Below are 20,124 nucleotides of genomic sequence, written 5' to 3'. Positions count from 1 at the left end.
GTAAAACTTTTGTTTAAAACAAATACATAGTGTGGTAGCAGTAGTCTGGTAACTCCGATTGTTAACCTTCATTTTGCTCTTAAATTTGACAAGAACATACTGCATAAAGTAATGTGGTGACTGTCATCCCTCAGTATATCTAATGAATTTGGTGATCATTTCAGGGTAGTCTCACCTGTAAAATTATAAGAACTAGAAATTTATTCATCCATTTTGTTTCAGGATTTCTTCACAGAAATTGTAAAATTTCCTCGAAGCTGAAATTGGTACTAAAGTATCAAATGTGCTTCTTAGTATAGGCTACATATTGCCGAGAGTAAACAAATCTGTCAAACTGCAGTGATGATAAATATTATATTGGAAGATCTTTCTGATATTGTGGTGTACTCTTGCCACAGTTCCTACTTGATTATCTTATTGAAAGGAGTTTAAAACATTGAGAAACTCAACCCGTATTAAAATCATTATCCAGCAATCCTGGTTTTTGTTGTGTGTGGTTTCCTTAAGTTAAAGTAAATCCAAATATGATGTACTTCCAAAAAGACTGCTTCAAATTTGCTGCCCTGTTCGTGCACAGTTAGACTCGGACCACTCTCTAATAATTTTAGTGGTGCCTAAATTTCCCTGTTATAGTTGTTGCTGTAGTAAAGCTATTTTTTCGAGGTAGATGCGAAGCTTTAGCCCTTGTAAACCAAATATTTGATTAAAGAATCAAAAATTCTGTGCCCACCTTTTCTTCCTATGCAATTGTATGGATTCTGCCGCATGAGCATTGTAACTTACAGCTTTCCTCTGTTTTAAAATGCCAAGAAAATTCTGCAGTGAATCATAGAAGTTTTCTTCTATTTCAGTGAAGCCTGCAGACATGTACTTCGAAGAAAATGAGTGAGTACTGTGCTTGAACAGCAGAACTTGCCTGCATTTATTAATGCATGAAAAAAGCATGGAAAAGATACTTGCTTTGCACATCTGTGTGGTTACAATGCATGTGTAATACCTTTGAATATACATACGATAATTTAAAAGCATGTTAAATATTGCAAATGTTCTGATTAGTTGCAAATGGTATAAATGTTAAGTGGATGATCCATTACACTGTCTGTGTTAAAAAAGATGGACATGTTCTTCTGTGCTTCTATTAATAGCATATTCAGTAGAATACCAAAAACAAGGCATCAGTGTGGAACATATTTGAAAAAGGTGGAATTTCCATGCTGTTGAACCACAATGCAACAATTACTGTTGCAGTACTAATCATCCAGAGTAGTTGTGGTATATTTACTAAAAAGAGTAAACAAATATCACTAAAAATGTAAATTTGGTACAATTACAGTGTTAAATAATATTGAAAGTGTGTGTGTGAAGAAATTACTTCCTGCAGTCACTAGCATGATGTAAGATATGAAATGTAGTGCATGAGCAGTAAAAATAACATTAATATGCACTATCAAATAACGAATGGTATGTAAGTACCTGTCATACTGACTGCACTTTCTTTTCCAGGAATATGGACAGCATCTTGATAAGTGGCACAATAGGTGCCATTAAAGCAATTGCATTTGTCTGTGATATAATAACATATCCAGTTCATTTCATTCTCCAAAGGCCATGGGAGAAGAAAAGACTTTCAAGTAGAGTAAAAGTAAGTTCTTCTGTAGTTGAATAGTTTCTCAAGGCCTAAATTTTTAGTAAGAGGCTGAATGAATGAATGAATGTACCATCATAAATGGCTGATTACTTTCTCCTTTTAAACAGGCACAAACTGTTGCCTTAAATGAGACGTCAATTACTTACCGTAGTCTTCAGACTCCACAGAAGCATCACTTGAGAATGGTGCGTGATAAAGTGGACACAATGGAAAAAATGTTAGTCTACGTTTCACGCCTGTATCCTACAAGGCGCTGTCTAGGTACCAGAGAAATTCTGGCAGAAGAAGATGAGCCACAACCCAATGGACGCATTTTCAAAAAGGTAAGACGTAGTTAAAAGTGAACTTCGTTTTGTCTGTTTCTGCTGCTGCTTCTTGTTCTTAATGATGCCCTGTCAGTTGTCACTTCTTCACTCTGAAAGTTACTTCGCTCTTAAAGATCTTTGTACAACTCTCATTTTATTCATTAATCAATTTACCATTAACACATCTGATACTGAACTCTGTGATCTTTCGTCTCAATAGTTAGTAATAAAACAATTGTTTGCATTTGTCATACATGGTAGATGCTAGTCACTTTTCCTGTATAATCTATTGTGCAGATAATTATTATTTTGCTCTGTTAATGGAATTGATGTAACATTATTAATATTCATTAAAAAAAAAGTTAGTTGAATCTTAATATTTAACTTGAAGCTTCATTTAAAATTGGTATAAATAAAAACTTAAGTCTTCATGCTCTGAAAATAGTTGGAATTAGGAAGCTTATGAAGAGTTGAACAAAATTCATCTGCAGTAGATCTAATTCTAAGAATAATTCCTCTTTCAAAGAGAGTGATGCTGGGTTGGTTTTTGGTAAGAAAAACTTTCCAAAATTATTTTAAGACCTGATTTGCTTGTTGATGCATATGCTGCAGTGCTAAGATTAATATTAAGCATGTCAATGTGATTTTTTCAGTTTATAATGGGAGATTATAAATGGAAAACATTTGAAGAAGTGGAAACCATCTCTTCTCATTTTGGCTGTGGGTTGAGAGCTCTTGGATTGCAACCAAAACAAAATGTTGTCATATTTGCCGAAACAAGGGCAGAGTGGCTTTTTGCTGCTCATGGATGCTTCAAACAGAATATGACGGGTATGATGAAAATTTAAGTTTTCAATTTTACAAACTCAAATTAAAACTGACCAGCGACTTAAAATTTTATAGCGAATAGATTTAAAAGTAATGGTACCTTCATAAATTTACATCAGTCTGAAAGAGAACGGCATGTGCACACTCCTGACAGTGTTGCCTTTGTCAAATACCTGGGGAGATATATATAAAATTAAGCCAATGGCTGTGCTGGTTCCTGTCAGATCACTGAAGAGCTGTCAGCTGGGTTAGCACTTGAGCGACAGACTGGGTCTGCTGAGTGTTGGCAGGTGCACTCAGCCCTTGTGAGGATAATTGCAGCTTCTTAATTGGGAACTAATCACTCTGATCACAAACTGACAATCGTTGGGAGAGTGGTGACCTTACCACGTACCCCTCCATATCTGCATCCAATGACAACTATCAGCTGAGTGTGACAAGGCAGTTGGTCAGCACCAATTGCTCAGTTTTGGATGTAAATTGTATGAAGTGTACTTCATCTTGAGAATCTTATAATTGAAAATGGAATTTCAGATTAGTTAAATTTGTGGATTCACCTCTTCTACTAATACCAAACTTTAAAGTTAGAGACAGAACTTCTGAGGGGAAAACGGCTTCCATTTCAGTACATATGCACTGTGATATTTACAAAAGTTATTGCACAAATTGCCAAATGATACGGTTTTCTGCTTCCGGAAAATGCATATTTTCATTACATTTTTAGAAATTCTTAGTGTTCCTGCCATTGGAAGACATTAATCAGATGTACTACTACTCAGCACAGCCTAAAATGCAAAACTATTGTAATGCTGTGTGGTGCAACAACTTTGGATGTCTTTAAATTGGCTGCCACTTGGGCAGTTCAGTGTCTGTGACATACTCCAGTAATCTTACTGGGGACTTTGGACCTAACATAAAATATGAATCAGGTCATGCATGGTGAACCTTCAGGTCATTGAGGTGAAGTAAGAGGAAAAGGCACTGTTTCACCTTGTGACCTTAGTTTCCAGCAGTTGCTTTACTACCAGACCACCAGGCCTGACAAATGCCGAAAGTAAATTCTTAATTCTGTGCAATGCTTAAAAATTCACATTGCATACATCTTGCAAAAGGAAGGTGAAGGTAGTGATACTACTTGTGGAGCCAATGAAACTGGTGCTGAGTAATTGAAACTCAAATTGTAAGGGTGTTTTTGGTTTTTTATTCTAGAAGTTTGCCTCTAAATTTGAGATCCAGTATTAAAGCTCATATGCAATACTCAGTGGAAAAACAAATTATTCATAGTTAAATTCAGTTTAAATTATGTTCATAAAGTAATTACGAATTTTTAAAATGTGAAAGGGAAACATCTACTTTAAGTCAGTTTTACTTAAATGAAAGTACATATTAGATTTCTTAGTTTTGTTCTGTTAATAATTAAATATTTTTCAGCTTTGTTATTGCTTGGAAAATTCCTGTTCTCTTTACTCCTGCAATTTTGCAGTTGTCACCATATATGCAACACTAGGAGAAGATGCAATTGCGCATGGCATTAATGAAACGGAAGTACAAACTGTCATAACATCACATGAGCTGTTGCCAAAATTCAAAAAAGTTCTGCCCATGTGCCCAAGAGTGAAACTACTGATTTACATGGAAGATAGTTTGAAGAAAACGGACATCACAGGTTACAAAGATGGAGTTCAAATAGTTCCTTTCTCAGAAGTCTTGAGACAAGGAAAAGAGTCAAATGCAGGTATGTATTTTCCTTTAGTGGCTATTTATACTGTGAAAGATACTTAATAATATTGCATAATAGTATAAAGTAAACATGTGGTAATGGGAGTTCCTAAAACACAAATTTTGTGGTTATCAAATGGACCTTTTATGAGGTCTGTTCAAAAAAATTCTGGAACATTCCTAATTTTGTGCCAATGGTGCATTAGTGAAATGTGGTTGGCATCCCTGAACATGCCTGTGTTTAAAGTGTAACTGCTGGAAGTTCCATTGTTGTCTGTCTATTGGTTACTGTTCAGTGCTGTGTTGAGTACATTATTGTTGGACAGTTTTTGAATTTAGAGATGGCAGAGTTAGAGGAGCAATGCATCTGCATAAAATTTTACGTGAAAGTCCAGAAAACCTTTATATATACACGAATGGTGTCAATGGTTTAAAAATGGCCTTGTTTAGGATGACCTTAGACACCTACTAATGGTGCGTATGTCAAGAACGTCAATGAAATTGTGTATGCCAATCAAGACTCTGTTGAAGAGATTGCAGAGGAATGTAACATTTCAGTTGGGTCCTGCATGTCACGGAATCCTAGCACAGCTGTCACAGAATCGTAATACAGCGTCCAGGAATGCATTGTGTTGCTGCCAGTTTCGTCCCACAGAGTATAGGCCAGAATGACCTTCGCCTTTCAATCTGGAGAGATAAGAACGAGATGTTCCTTAAAGGAATAACAGATGATCAGACTTCGGAAATAAGTTTGAACCCCCTTTGAAAGGATGAAGATTGACAATAAGAGCAAGAAGTGTACCAGGACTGCTTCCGGAAGTGGAAAAGATGTTGGGAGTGGTGTATAAATTTTGGAAGAAAGTATTTCATAGACCATGCACAATAAGTAAAAGGTAAGCGTATAAAAATTTTGTGGACAAAGTTCTGAGGTGACAAGTTGGATACCACCTAATATCACATCAGACCACCTTTTGCCCAGTGTACTGCAGCAACTCAATGCAGCATGGATTCAACAAGTTGATGGAAGTTGCCTGCAGAAGTACTGAGCCACGATGACCCTCCAGCAATCCGTAATTCAGAAAGTGTTGCTGGTGCAGGATTTTGTACACTCACTGACATCTTGTCCCATAAATGTTAAATGGAATTCATGTTTGGGACTCTGGGTGGACAAATGATTTTTTCCAACTGGGTGGACAAATTATTTGCTCTAATCATCCCGAATGTACTTCAGACCAATTGCAGACAGTTGTGGCCATGTGACAGGGTGTGTTGCCATTCATAAAAAATTGAATCATCATTCAGGAAGATAGTCCAGAATGGTTCCCAAAGAGGTGAATATAACCATTTCCTTTCAATGATTGGTTCAGTTGGACCAGAGGACACAGCCCACACTATTACAGAACCCTCAGCTTGCACATGCCATGCTGACAACTTAGGTCCATGGCTTCGTCAGGATCTGCACCGCATTCAAACCCTACCATCAGCTTTCCCAATGCAAACTGGGACTCATCAGGCCACAGTTTTCCAGTTGTCCAGGCCAACTGCCATGGCCAGGAGGGGCACTGCAGGTAATATTGTGCTGTTAGCAGAGGCACATGCTCAGTCAGCTGCCATAGCCCATTAATGCCAAATTTCGCTGCACTGTCCTAACACATGTTCATTGTACGTTCCACAATGATTTCTGTGGTTACTACATGCAGTGTTGCTTTACTGTTAGTGCTGATAATTCTAAGCAAATGTCACTGCTCTTGGTCAGCCGCTGCATTGTATGTTGAGAGCTATATGCCTGAAATTTGGTGCTCTCGACACACAAGACATTGCGGAGCTTGGAATTTGGAGTCTTTCATGATTTCCAAAATAGAATGTCCCATGTGTTTAGCTCAAACTACTACTCCATGTTCAAATCCTGTTAATTCCTATCTTGCAGCCATAATCACATGATACACCTAGAGGGCTCACTATTGTTAGGCAGGTTCGTGCTTGTCTACCACCAGGTCCCAGTCTTCGCAGCATCTTTCCCCTTCTGTGCTGCATGTTTATCCTCTTGCTGTTCTTTTTCCCCTCCCTCAGGGGACATGTCTGTTCAGCATATTCAGTAACAGATATCAGAACACACTGTTCTTTCATTATTCCCCTTCTCCTTTCCTTCCTTCACTTCGGCATTTGAGGTTCCTCTTTTTCTTCTTCCTCCTCCCTGTGCACTCCTGAAGGCCAGCCCACGCATTTGATGTGGAACATGTGATGGGGTAATGCATAATTCCCAGTCCCAGGTTGACGGGTAGGGTTCGCATGTACCCCTGGTCCATGCCAGGGCCATGTGGGGTTGACTACCTGAGCTGCTGCCTTCCCAAACTGCCAATTGGTCCCTCTGTCAGGTGTTTGGGAGGTATGACCTGAGGTGCGAATAATCACCTAAGGTGGGTGCGTCCTCCTGAGAGTGGTCCCCAGTTGGAAGGAGCATGCCATCGGAGACACTGGCAATCATGGGGATTTTCTTGTAAAGAGCCAGTCACGTTCTTCAGTCAATGTCTACAAACATAAATAGAATGAGACTAAAGATTCAAAGATGATCCCAGCTGCATCAAGGTTGCTCGTGGTTTCATGTATTAGTCAGTCTTCTGCTATGGTAAATCTATTATTCCGAAATGTGTTGATGCAATTGCTGACCCTGTGAAAGGAGTAAAAGGCTGTCACTGTGGGGCATCGGGACTCCTGGCAGTGGCCATAATGCCAGGTGGCCTTTGCTGCAGTTGGGTGGCGCCCGTGGGGAGGGCCACTGGTCGGAGTGAGTGACATCAGGACAGATGACCCGCGATGAAGCATAGCACATCTCTTGCTGGTGGTCAAACACCAGCAGTCTCTAAGCATTCACCGGCTCAATTCAACGCACAGAAGTATTACACCAAATTGTTCCCCTCCCTGGCCACACCATGGGAAGAATGTCAGGCTAAGGATGGCAGCAGCTCTTATTTGCCCTGGTACCTTGTATGTTCAAGAGCTTTCGATGAAGTGTCAGCTTTTTGTTGAGCATTTCGAGGGAAAGTTTTGGGAGATGGAGGACTTGTCCAAAATGAGATCTGGGTCAGTCAGGATCAAAACATCCTCTGCCCAGTCAGGGGCATTACTCACTTGTTACAAGCTGGGACGCGTTTCTAGAAAGTCACGTCCCATAACAGCTTAAATATGGACTAGGGTATCATTTCACAGGGACCCTGATGATGAGCTGTGCGCCAGTTAAGAGTGGCGAGGTGTACATTTCGTGTGCACTGGGGTCAGAGGGATAATCAGGTTGCCACTGGTGCCTTCATCTTGGCCTTAGAGGGTGATACATTAACCAAGAAAGTCAAGGTGATGGTCTACCGCTGAAATGTAAAGCCCTATATCCCTTCCCCAAAATGTGCTTTAAATACCGGAAGTTCGGCCATATGTCTTCCCGCTGTACTTCCAGCGTCACGTGCCGAGATGGTGAACGCCCAGCACATCCCAATACTCCATGTGCCCCTCCTCTCATCTGTGTCAACTGCGGAGAGCACCATTCGCCTTGCTCACGTGATTGCGGGATTCTCCAGAAAGAAAGGTAAACCATGGAGTAAAAGACCCTGGACCGACTGACCTACACTGAGGCTAAGAGGAAATTTGAACTGCTGCATCCTGTCTGTATGACATAGTGTTACACTGCCACTACAACAGTTCTAGCCCCATTAGCTCCACCAATCCCAGTCACCTCTGAGAGCTGGAAGACTACACCTGCCCCCTTGATGGTGGGAGCACTTCCCTACCTGTTGCTCCTGCACCACCTACTTCGGGAGCAAACACCCCCCCCCCCCCCCCCCCCCCCCCCACAATCAGATATCAGTCCCCACTTCTGCACTGGAGAAGCGTAAAACTACTTCAGCTCCTCTTGCTAGGAAGGGGTCCCTTGAGTCACTCCCATTCCAGGTCTCTGCTAGTCGGAAAGATGACACCTGCCAGTGTCTGAAGAGCCCAAAAGCAGCTGGTCTTAGGGCTTCAAGCTCATCCTCAGTCTGAGACTGAATCACTGAAGTCCTCCCAGCCAGGGAAACCCAGGGAGCAGTGAGAGAAATCCAAACAGAAAATCTCCAAGACCAAGGAAATAGCGGTGGCACCCACACCACTGCTCTGAGTCTGTGGATGAGGTGGAGATTATGGCATCTGCTGAGGACCTAGATGTCGCCAGACCCTCGGACACAATGGATATAGACTACTCAGGAAATAAGTTGGTGGCAGCAGGTGACCCTGCGGTGTAGACTGCCTCATTGTTTCATGCCTTCAAAGTCTCATGATCACCTCATCCCCCAGTGGAATTGAGGCAGTTTTTTCCACGGCCTGGCTGAGATACAGAACCTGTTCAGCTTTACACCTGCTTTCTGCATTGCCTTTCAGGAATCCTGGTTACCAGCACCAGCACCTGCCCTCCGTGGCTATCACAGGAGCTGTAGCGACTTTAACAAAGTGTCAGATGGAGTTTGAGTTTGTCCTAAACTCACTCTGTAGTGAAACTGGTGCAGTACCCCTGAATGTATTAGCTGCACTGATTGATCAGCTCCCTAAACATTTCCTACTTTTGGAGATTTTAACGCACATAACCCTTTGTGGAGTGACACCATGCTTACCAGCTGAGGCAGATATGTCGGAACTTCACTGCCTCACTTCGACCCCTGCCTTTTAAATACTGGGGCTGCCACACATTTCAGTGTGGCTCATGGTAGTTACTTGGCCATTGATTTATAAATTTGCAGCCCAGGACTTCTCCCATCTCTCCACTGAAGAGCGCATGACGACCTGTGATAGTGACAACTTCTCCATCTTTCTGTCACTGCCCCAGCATCAGGCCGATGGACGCCTGCCCAGATGGGCTTTAAACAAGGTGGACTGGGAAACTTTCACCTGTCACCGTTGAATCTCCCTCACATGGTAACATAGATGCGATGGTTGAGCAGGTGACTACAACAATTGTTTTTGCGGCACAAAACATGATTGCTCACTCTTACGGTGCCCCTGGCAATAGGCAGTCCCTTGGTGGTCACTGGAAGTTAGATGAAGCAATGAAGGAGTGTCAGCGAGCTACACAGTGGCATAAGAGACCCCCTTCCCTGGAGCATCTCATAGCCTTTAAATGGCTCCGTGCTTGCGTTCGTCAACTTACCAAATGACAGAAGCAAGAGTGTTTGTTGAGATATACGTCTTGACCACTGGATGCCATGTCACCTTCCCATGTCTGGGAAAGGATCAAACGTGTTTTCGAGTACCAGACCCCAACAGGTGTTCCTGGTCTTAACAGTTCGCGTGTTAACTACCAATGCAATCGTGATTGCAGAGCACTTTGCTGAACACCATGCTCGAGCCTCTGCATCAAAGGATTACCCCCCCCCCCCCCCCCCCCCCAGCCCTTCGCACTCTCAAACAGCAGCTGGAAGGGAAAGTCCCCTCATTCACCACACACCACAGTGAATCCTGTAACACTAACTCCCCATTTACAGAGTGGGAGCTCCTCAGTGCCCTTGCACATTTCCTGGAGACTAGAATATATGGTTTGTTGGTGGTTGGGTTGGGTCGGGTCCTGGAGTCACATGGCCTATTGCTTCCATGTCAGGGCGGCTTCTGTCAGGGTCACTCTACCACTAACCACCTTGTGTCCCTTGAGTCTGCCATCCTAACAGCCTTTTCCAGATGCCAACTCTTTATTGCTATCTTCTTAATTTATGAAAAGTGTATGTCACGACGTGGATTCATCATATCCTTGCTGCATTATAAAAATTGGCTCTCCAAAGCCCGCTCCAGATTATCCAAAATTTCCTGTCGCTTCGTACTTTGTGTCAAAGTTGGTGCCTCCCATAGTTCTCTCTTCCCCTTCCACCACTCCCCCCTCCATATCCAGGAGAATGGGGTCCCAAGGGGCTCTGTATTGAGCGTGTCTATTTTTAGTGGCCATTAATGGACTAGCAGCAGCTTTAGGGCTGTCTCTCACCTTTCTGCATGCAGATGACTACTGCATTTCGCACTGCTGCCCCAGTACTGGTGTTGCTGAGCGGTGCCTACAGGGAGACATCCACCCCCCTGCGGGTCCAGGGTAAGAATAGGCCCGAGGTATTCCTGCCTGTCGTACGAGGCGACTAAAAGGAGTTTCAACCATTTCGGCCTTCCATGTGATGGTCCCCCTTGGGGTTTGACCTCCATTTTTCAAAATTCTACAGAAGTACGAGCCTTTTGGGGAAGGACACCTTACGTGGTGTACCACTGGTCCTAAGTGCACTAAGACCTTGGCACTCAGCATTGCACCGGTGTTGTAACCATACCCACTATTCCTCAAATTGGGCCTAAACGCCTGATGGGTTGTCCAAGTTACGCCCATCGTGCATCTCCATCTGCACCAGCGATCATGATGGACTTTCCATGGCACCAGAAATCCAGCACGGTAGCCAGCCCGTTGTGGTGGGGTCATGTACCCTCTAGGTTGTAGCCCCCTGACAACACAGGGATCGTACTGCCGATACCTGAGCTGCACCCTCCCCACGTCGGCCAAGGAGTAGATGCCCGTCTCCTTGGGGCATCAGGACTCCCGGCAATGGTCATCCTGCCAGGTGGCCCTTGCTGCGGCTGGGTGGCGCCCGTGGGGAGAGCCCCTGGTCGGAGTGGGTGGTATCAGGGCGGACGTTTCGCAGATGAAACGTCAACACGTATCGGGTCGCTCTGCGGCCGAGTCTTTCAAAAGAAAAGGTACCGTTTCTAGTTCTGGTTCTCCTGCCCTTTCCCCCTTGGCCACTCCATGGGAGGAGGGACAGGCCCGCCGGCTTGGGGCGAAGTACTTCCCCCGCTATTTGGTCTGTTCTCGAACCGATGGGGGGACATTCGCCACCTCCAAGCCCATGTTCTTTGTTCAGCACATTGATGACATCTTCGGGGAAATCGAGGCTCTCAGCAAGATGCGTTCAGGGTCCGTTCTTATCAAGACCACCTCCGCCACACAGTCGGCGGCGCTCCAGGCATGCGACCGCCTAGGGGACATCCCAGTATCCATTGTCCCACATCTGGCACTAAATAGGACGCAGGGGGTTATTTTTCATCGTGACCTCCTGCTACAATCTGATGAGGAGCTCAGGGCCAACCTGGAGCGCCGAGGCGTGAATTTCGTCCGGCGAATCCAGCGCGGCCCAAAGACCGTCGCATCGACACCGGGGCCTTTATCCTCGCCTTCGAGGGGGACGTTCTCCCGGAGAAGGTAAAGGTGATGTGCTACCGGTGTGACGTGCGACCTTACGTCCCGCCTCCTATGCGCTGTTTTAGGTGTTTGCGCTTTGGGCACATGTCGTCACGGTGTGAGGCTGAGCCCCTTTGTGGCGACTGTGGACGTCCTCTTCGTGAGGAACATACATGCACCCCACCACCTCGGTGCATTAATTGTCCTGGCGTCCACTCGCCTAGGTCCTCAGACTGCCCCGCATATCAGAAGGATAAGAAGATACAAGAATACAAAACTTTGGATCGGCTCTCTTATTCTGAGGCCAGGAAGAAGTATGACCGCCTCCATCCCGTGCCATTGACCACTTCGTTTGCCTCAGTTGTGTCCACTCCTTCCGCAGTATCCTCACCCCTATCATGTCCCCCCTCCACCTCATCCGCCCATCAGGGGGCTCTGCCTCCGCCTCCCAAATCCCTCCCTTCCAAATCCTCCTCCCCCGTGGCCCCCACCCCCTCTGCCCCAGGGGCCACCCTTCCTCTTCCTCCTCCTCTTCCTCCTCCTCTTCCTCCTCCTCTTCCTCCTCCTCTTCCTCCTCCTCTTCCTCCTCCTCTTCCTCCTCCTCTTCCTCCTCCTCTTCCTCCTCCTCTTCCTCCTCCTCTTCCTCCTCCTCTTCCTCCTCCTCTTCCTCCTCCTCTTCCTCCTCTTCCTCCTCCTCTTCCTCCTCCTCTTCCTCCTCCTCTTCCTCCTCCTCCTCTTCCTCCTCCTCCTCTTCCTCCTCCTCCTCTTCCTCCTCCTCTTCCTCCTCCTCTTCCTCCTCCTCTTCCTCCTCCTCTTCCTCCTCCTCTTCCTCCTCCTCTTCCTCCTCCTCTTCCTCCTCCTCTTCCTCCTCCTCTTCCTCCTCCTCTTCCTCCTCCTCTTCCTCCTCCTCTTCCTCCTCCTCTTCCTCCTCCTCTTCCTCCTCCTCTTCCTCCTCCTCTTCCTCCTCCTCTTCCTCCTCCTCTTCCTCCTCCTCTTCCTCCTCCTCTTCCTCCTCCTCTTCCTCCTCCTCTTCCTCCTCCTCTTCCTCCTCCTCTTCCTCCTCCTCTTCCTCCTCCTCTTCCTCCTCCTCCTCCTCCTCCTCCTCCTCCTCCTCCTCCTCCTCCTCCTCCTCCTCCTCTTCCTCCTCCTCCTCCTCTTCCTCCTCCTCCTCTTCCTCCTCTTCCTCCTCCTCCTCTTCCTCCTCTTCCTCCTCCTCCTCTTCCTCCTCCTCCTCCTCCTCCTCTTCCTCCTCCTCTTCCTCCTCCTCTTCCTCCTCCTCTTCCTCCTCCTCTTCCTCCTCTTCCTCCTTCTCTTCCTCCTCCTCCTCTTCCTCCTCCTCCTCCTCCTCCTCTTCCTCCTCCTCTTCCTCCTCCTCTTCCTCTTCCTCCTCCTCTTCCTCCTCCTCCTCCTCCTCCTCCTCTTTCTCCTCCTCTTTCTCCTCCTCTTTCTCCTCCTCTTTCTCCTCCTCTTTCTCCTCCTCTTTCTCCTCCTCTTTCTCCTCCTCTTTCTCCTCCTCTTTCTCCTCCTCTTTCTCCTCCTCTTTCTCCTCCTCTTCCTCCTCCTCTTCCTCTTCCCACGCCACCTGAGAAGCGATCCTCTTCTCAGGCGTCCATCGGGGAAACGTTCTGGACCCCAGCTTCAGAGGTCCGGCATTCCAAAACAGACCCCGCGCGTGAGGACCTTCTTCGGGTCCAGCCCACCATCCCTGTGCCTCCTCGGACTTCCAAGAAGAAGCCTCTATCCCCCTCTCCACCCCGGCGCATTTCGTGTGACGCTCCATCCGTGAGTCGCTGCTCCCGGCCGTCCTCAGTTCCGCCGGGACACTCAGCTGCCAGGCGCTCAGCTGGCCTTTCGGCGGCAAATGATGCTGCCCCTCCTACACAACCAGGGACAGCGGCCGCAGCTGGTAACGAGTCGATGGAACCGGATCCGCCTCCCGTCGGTTGTAGCGTTGTTCCCTCGCAACCTGGCCCTCCGCGGCCGTCGAGGTGACCAGCTCTTCCCCGTCTCGTTCCACCAACTTTTTGACTAGCGATGGCTTTGTTTCATTGGAACATAAGAGGTATTCGATCTAATTGGGAGGAGTTACAACTGCTCCTCCGCCTGCACTGTCCGCTCGTCCTTGGTCTCCAGGTAACCAAGTTGCGCCCGACTGACCGTATTGCCTTTACCCACTATACCTCGGAGCGGTATGACGTCACCCCTGTGGACGGTATCCCAGCTCATGGTGGGGTCATGTTGCTCGTTCGGGACGATGTCTATTACCATCCCATCCCATTGACCACCCCCCTCCAAGCAATAGCTGTCCGCATTACTCTTTCTGCTTTTACTTTTTCAGTTTGTACCATCTACACTCCGCCGTCATCTGCTGTTAGTTGGGCTGACATGATGCACCCGATCGTTCAGCTTCCCCCGCCGTTTTTATTGTTTGGCGACTTCAATGCCCATCATCCCCTTTGGGGCTCTCCTGCATCCTGTCAAAGAGGCTCACTCTTGGCGGACGTCTTCAACCACCTCAATCTTGTCTGCCTCAATACTGGCGCCCCGACTTTCCTCTCGGACTCTACTCATACCTACTCCCACTTGGACCTCTCGATCTGTTCTACCACTCTTGTTCGTCGGTTTGAGTGGTATGTCCTTTCTGACACCTATTCGAGCGACCACTTCCCCTGTGTCGTTCGTCTCCTGCACCACACCCCATCCCCACGTCCTTCGAGCTGGAACATACTGAAAGCTGACTGGGGACTTTACTCCTCCCTGGCGACCTTTCCGGACCACGATTTTCCCAGTTGTGACAGTCAGGTCGAATACCTCACGGCTGTTATCGTCAATGCTGCCGAACGTTCCAGTCCTCGTACTACTTCTTCTTCACGTCGCATTTCCGTCCCCTGGTGGAACGAGGCTTGTAGGGACGCTATCCGTGCTCGACGACGTGCTTTACGCACCTTTCGCCGCCATCCTACGTTGGCGAATTGTATTGAATACAAACGACTCAGAGCGCAATGTCGTAGAGTCATCAAAGACAGCAAAAAAGCTTGTTGGGCCTCCTTCACCAGCTCCTTTAACAGTTTTACTCCCTCTTCTGTCGTTTGGGGTAGCCTGCGCCGGCTGTCGGGCATTAAGGCCCACTCCTCGGTACCTGGCCTGACTGCAGGTAATGAGGTCCTTGTTGATCCTGTGGCTGTCTCCAACGCCTTTGGCCGGTTTTTCGCGGAGGTTTCAAGCTCTGCCCATTACCATCCTGCCTTCCTTCCCAGGAAAGAGGCAGAAGAGGCTTGGCGACCTTCCTTCCACTCACTGAATCTGGAAACTTATAATGCACCCTTCACTATGCGGGAACTCGAACGAGCGCTTGCACTGTCCCAGTCCTCTGCTCCGGGGCCAGACGCCATTCACGTTCAGATGCTGGCACACCTTTCTCCGGTGGGCAAAAGCTTCCTTCTTCGTACCTACAATCGCGTCTGGACCGAAGGTCAAGTCCCCATGCGTTGGCGTGACGCCGTTGTTGTTCCTATACCCAAACCCGGGAAGGATAGACACATTCCTTCCAGTTACCGCCCCATTTCTCTTACAAGCTGTGTCTGTAAGGTGATGGAGCGCATGGTTAATACTCGGTTAGTCTGGATTCTTGAATCTCGACGGCTACTTACTAATGTCCAATGTGGCTTTCGTCGCTGCCGCTCCGCTGTTGACCGCCTTGTGACCTTGTCGACATTCATCATGAACAACTTTTTGCGAAGGCCCCAAACGGTAGCCGTGTTCTTCGACTTGGAGAAGGCTTATGATACCTGTTGGAGAGGAGGTATCCTCCGCACTATGCACAGGTGGGGCCTACGCAGTCGCCTGCCCCTTTTTATTGATTCCTTTTTAACAGATCGAAAGTTTAGGGTACGTGTGGGTTCCGTATTGTCCGACGTCTTCCTCCAGGAGAACGGAGTGCCTCAGGGCTCCGTCTTGAGCGTAGCACTTTTTTGCCATCGCGATCAATCCAATTATGGATTGCATTCCACCTCATGTCTCCGGCTCTCTCTTTGTTGATGACTTTGCGATCTACTGCAGTGCCCAGAGAACATGCCTCATGGAACGCTGCCTTTAGCGTTGTCTAGACAGCCTCTACTCATGGAGCGTGGCAAATGGCTTCCGGTTGTCTGAAGAGAAGACGGTTTGTATCAACTTTTGGCGATATAAAGCGTTCCTTCCGCCATCCTTACATCTCGGTCCCGTTGTTCTCCCATTCGTGGAAACAACTAAGTTTCTAGGGCTCACGTTGGACAGGAAACATGTGTTGGTCTCCACATGTCTCTTATTTGGCGGCCCGTTTTACACGTTCCCTTAATGTCCTCAGAGTTCTTAGCGGTTCATCTTGGGGAGCGGATCGCACTGTCCTGCTTCGCTTGTATCGGTCCATAGTCCGATCGAAGCTGGATTATGGGAGCTTCGTCTACTCGTCCGCTCGGCCATCCCTCTTACGCTGGCTCAACTCCATCCACCATCGGGGGATACGTCTTGCGACCGGAGCCTTCTACACTAGTACTGTCGAGAGTCTTTATGCTGAAGCTGCCGAGTTACCATTGACCTACCGGCGCGACGTACTGCTGTGTCGGTATGCCTGCCGGCTGTTGTCTATGCCCGACCACCCCTCTTACAAGTTCTTCTTCGCCGATTCTCTCGACCGTCAGTACGGGTTCTATGTGTCTGCCCTGCTGCCCCCCGAGTCCGCTTCCGTCGCCTGCTTCGACAATTGGATTTTGCCCTCCCTACCACCTTCAGAGAGGGTGAGAGCCCGACACCACCTTGGCTCCAGGCTCCGGTTCATATTTATCTCGACCTCAGCTCACTCCCGAAGGAGGGTACTCCGGCTGCAGTGTATTGCTCACGGTTTGTCGAACTTCCTGCTCGACTTGCCGGTCACACCTTTATTTACACCGATGGCTCCAAAACTGACGATGGTGTCGGCTGTGCCTTTGTCGTCGGGGCCGCCACGTTTAAATACCGGCTCCTCGACCAATGTTCCAGCTTTACGGCCGAGCTTTTTGCTCTCCATCAGGCCGTTCAGTATGCCCGCCGCCTCCGCCATTCATCGTATGTACTCTGCTCTGACTCACTCAGTGCTCTTGAGAGCCTTGGAGCTCCCTATCCGGTCCATCCCTTGATTCAACGGGTACAGCAGTCCCTCCATTCTTTCGCTGATAATGGTGGTTCTGTCAGCTTTCTGTGGGTTCCCGGACATGTAGGAGTGCCTGGGAATGAGGCTGCGGATGCTGCAGCCAAGGCTGCAGTTCTCCTGCCTCGGCCAGCCTCCCATTGTGTCCCGTCATCTGATGTTCGTGGGGATGTATGTAAGAGGCTTGTGTCGTTGTGGTGGGATACTTGGTCATCCCTCCAAGGAAACAAGCTCCGGGCAGTAAAACCGCTCCCAACTGCTTGGACAACATCCTCCCGACCATCTCGGCGCGAGGAGGTCCTCCTGACCAGGTTGCGGATTGGGCATTGCCGGTTTAGCCACTGCTACCTGCTCTCCGGTGACCCAGCCCCGCAGTGCCCTTGTAGTCAGGCATTAACAGTGCGCCATGTTTTATTGTCGTGTCCCCGTTTTAGTCAATTTCGTGTTGTCCTGTCCCTGCCATCTACTTTACCGGATGTTTTAGCTGACGACGCTCGAGCAGCTGCTCGTATTCTGCGTTTTATAACTTTAACTGGCTTGTCCAAATACATTTAACCTTTTTACTTATTTTATCTGCATCTTTGTCAGGTCCTTCTGGTGTCCCCCCATCCCCTTGAGTTTTACCGGATTCCATGTGCTCTAACAACAGTGACTGGGCGCTAATGACCTCAGCAGTTGAGCGCCCTTAAACCCAACCAAAAAAAAAGGGAGCCATCCACAAGGCAGTCATGGGCTCTATCCCACAGTTTCCAGTTTTCGGCCGCAAAGTCATGTGTTATGCACTTACGTTGGCATTGTACCGTTCATCCGGAACCAGAACTTGACCTTAATGACGATCCATTCATTGTAGTGGAGACACATCAAATCATAGGACTGGTTTTTGACACTCAATTGACTTGGCTTACTCACCTTCGTCAGCTTAAGTGGAAGTGCTGGCAGCACCTCAATGCCCTGTGTTGGCAGAGGAACACCAACTGGGGTGCAGATTGCTCTATTCTGCTGCAGCTCTACAAAGCCCTTGTTCAATCCCGCCTTGACTATGGAAGTCTGATTTAGGGTTTGGCGGCACCCTCAGCATTGCGTGGACTTGACCCAGTGCACCATTGTGGCGTTTGCCTAATGACAGAAGCTTTTAGGATGAGTCTGGTTACCAGTGTCCTGGTGGAGGCCGGAGTCCCTCCATTGCAGATGAGGTGTGCACAACTGCTGGCCAGTTACATTGCATATGTTCGTAGTTCTCCTGCGCATCCTAATCGTCGTCTTTTCCCACCCACGCGGTTCATCTTCCGCATCGGTGGCCCAGGGCAGGGCTTCCAATTGCAGTTCGTATCTGATCCCTTCTTTTTGAACGTATCTGATCCCTTCTTTTTGAACCGGAGTCCTTGCCTTTACCATCTATACTTGAGGTCCATTCACGTACACCTCCATGGTGTACATCCATTCCATGGATTCACCTGGACATTTCATATGGCCCTAAGGACTCTGTTAACCCCACAGCTCTCCGCTGCCACTTCCTTTCGATTCTTGACATGTACTGTGGCCATGAAGTGAAGTGGTTTAGTCTGCTCGATGGCTGATGATCCTGTTGGCTTCGCATATGTCCATGGTTGACATATTAAGCAGAATTCCTTGCCCAATGGCTGCAGTGTTTTCACTGCCAAGCTGGTGGCTATATCTCGTGCTTTTGAGCACATCTGTTCATGCCCTGGGGAATCATTTCTATTGTGTACTGACTCCTTGAGCAGCTTAAAAGCTATTGACCAGTGCTACCCTTGTCATCCTTTGTTAGCGACCATCCAGGAGTCCATCTATGCCCTGGAATGGTCCAGTCGGGCAGTGGTGGTTGTATGGATCCCAGGTCACAGTGGAATCCCAGGCAACGAACTTGCTGACACTGGCCAAACAGGCTTATGGAGATCTGCTTCTCTGCAACAGGCTTGCATTCAGTACTACTATGCAAGGTTTTGTGCCTTTGGGAGATGGAATGGCATAACCTCAATACACACAAACTGCGTGCCATTAAGGAGACTACGAATGTGTGGAAGACCTCCATGTGGGCCTCCCACAGGGACCCTGGTTCTGTTGGCTCCACATTGGCCACACTTGGGTGACACGGCTACCTCCTGAGCCGTGCTGATCCACCTCAGTGTTGGTGTGGCGCCCGGCTGACAGTGGCCCATATCTTGGCGAGCTGTCCTTCCTTGGTTGCCCTGTGACGGACTCTTCAGTGCCGGACTTGTTGCCATTAATTTTGACAGTGCCTCATTGGCTAATTTAGTTTTTTTATACATGACTATGGGTTTTATCATTCTATGTAATGTTCTCTCTAATGCATTTAGGCTGGATGTTTTAATGTGTCTCAAAAAGGTTGGTTTTCCTTTTCATTATTATGGTTGGCCAGCCAATGTCACATGCTCTTGTTTTTATCCCTTCTATCTGTTTCTTGCTTCTCTCTGGTTTTCTTTTTGTGTTTAGTGCATAGTAGTGTTGGTTGTCGTCCTGTCATTCTTCTGGTTCTTCCATTCTCCTGTTAATGTGCTGTATGCCCCGTTTTTCTTTCCCTTGCGTAATTATTTTACCGGGAACAAGGGACCAATGGCGTTGCAGTTTGGTCGCTGCTGCTGCTGCTGCTGCTGCTGCTGCTGCAATCCTTGTATCTTGGCCTGCCCATTCCTCCATTCCCTCAATTCCCTCCAATATGTGTGTGTGTGTGTGTGTGTGTGTGTGTGTGTGTGTGTGTGTGTGTGTGTGTGTGTGTGTGTGTGTGTGTGTGTGTGTGTGTGTGTTGCTGTGTGTGTGTGTGTGTTGCTGTGTGTGTGTGTGTTGCTGTGTGTGTGTGTGTTGCTGTGTGTGTGTGTGTTGCTGTGTGTGTGTGTGTTGCTGTGTGTGTGTGTGTTGCTGTGTGTGTGTGTGTTGCTGTGTGTGTGTGTGTGTTGCTGTGTGTGTGTGTGTTGCTGTGTGTGTGTGTGTTGCTGTGTGTGTGTGTGTTGCTGTGTGTGTGTGTGTTGCTGTGTGTGTGTGTGTTGCTGTGTGTGTGTGTGTGTTGCTGTGTGTGTGTGTGTGTTGCTGTGTGTGTGTGTGTTGCTGTGTGTGTGTGTGTTGCTGTGTGTGTGTGTGTGTTGCTGTGTGTGTGTGTGTTGCTGTGTGTGTGTGTGTTGCTGTGTGTGTGTGTGTGTGTTGCTGTGTGTGTGTGTGTGTGTTGCTGTGTGTGTGTGTGTGTGTTGCTGTGTGTGTGTTGCTG

General features: G+C 47.7%; 1 protein-coding gene across 7 annotated transcripts in view; it reads left to right on the top strand.

The window, feature by feature from the left end:
- The window catches only part of LOC124776757 (long-chain-fatty-acid--CoA ligase 4), a 263,835-nt gene that overhangs the window by 228,617 nt on the left and 15,094 nt on the right, over positions 1 to 20,124 (top strand). For 5 of the 7 annotated variants that reach the window (XM_047251886.1, XM_047251887.1, XM_047251889.1 and 2 more), the window contains 5 exons: positions 852 to 885; positions 1,504 to 1,642; positions 1,756 to 1,971; positions 2,607 to 2,784; positions 4,265 to 4,516. In XM_047251886.1, coding sequence (XP_047107842.1) covers positions 852 to 885; positions 1,504 to 1,642; positions 1,756 to 1,971; positions 2,607 to 2,784; positions 4,265 to 4,516 — 819 coding nt within the window. The remainder of the gene's footprint in view (positions 1 to 851; positions 886 to 1,503; positions 1,643 to 1,755; positions 1,972 to 2,606; positions 2,785 to 4,264; positions 4,517 to 20,124) is intronic. The other 2 variants (XM_047251891.1, XM_047251892.1) reach the window with 1 other exon arrangement.

Source organism: Schistocerca piceifrons, chromosome 2 (genome assembly GCF_021461385.2).
Source record: "Schistocerca piceifrons isolate TAMUIC-IGC-003096 chromosome 2, iqSchPice1.1, whole genome shotgun sequence".
Taxonomy (NCBI): domain Eukaryota; kingdom Metazoa; phylum Arthropoda; class Insecta; order Orthoptera; family Acrididae; genus Schistocerca; species Schistocerca piceifrons.
Note: the sequence above shows the minus strand (reverse complement) of the source record. Positions and strands in the feature narration are given on the sequence as shown.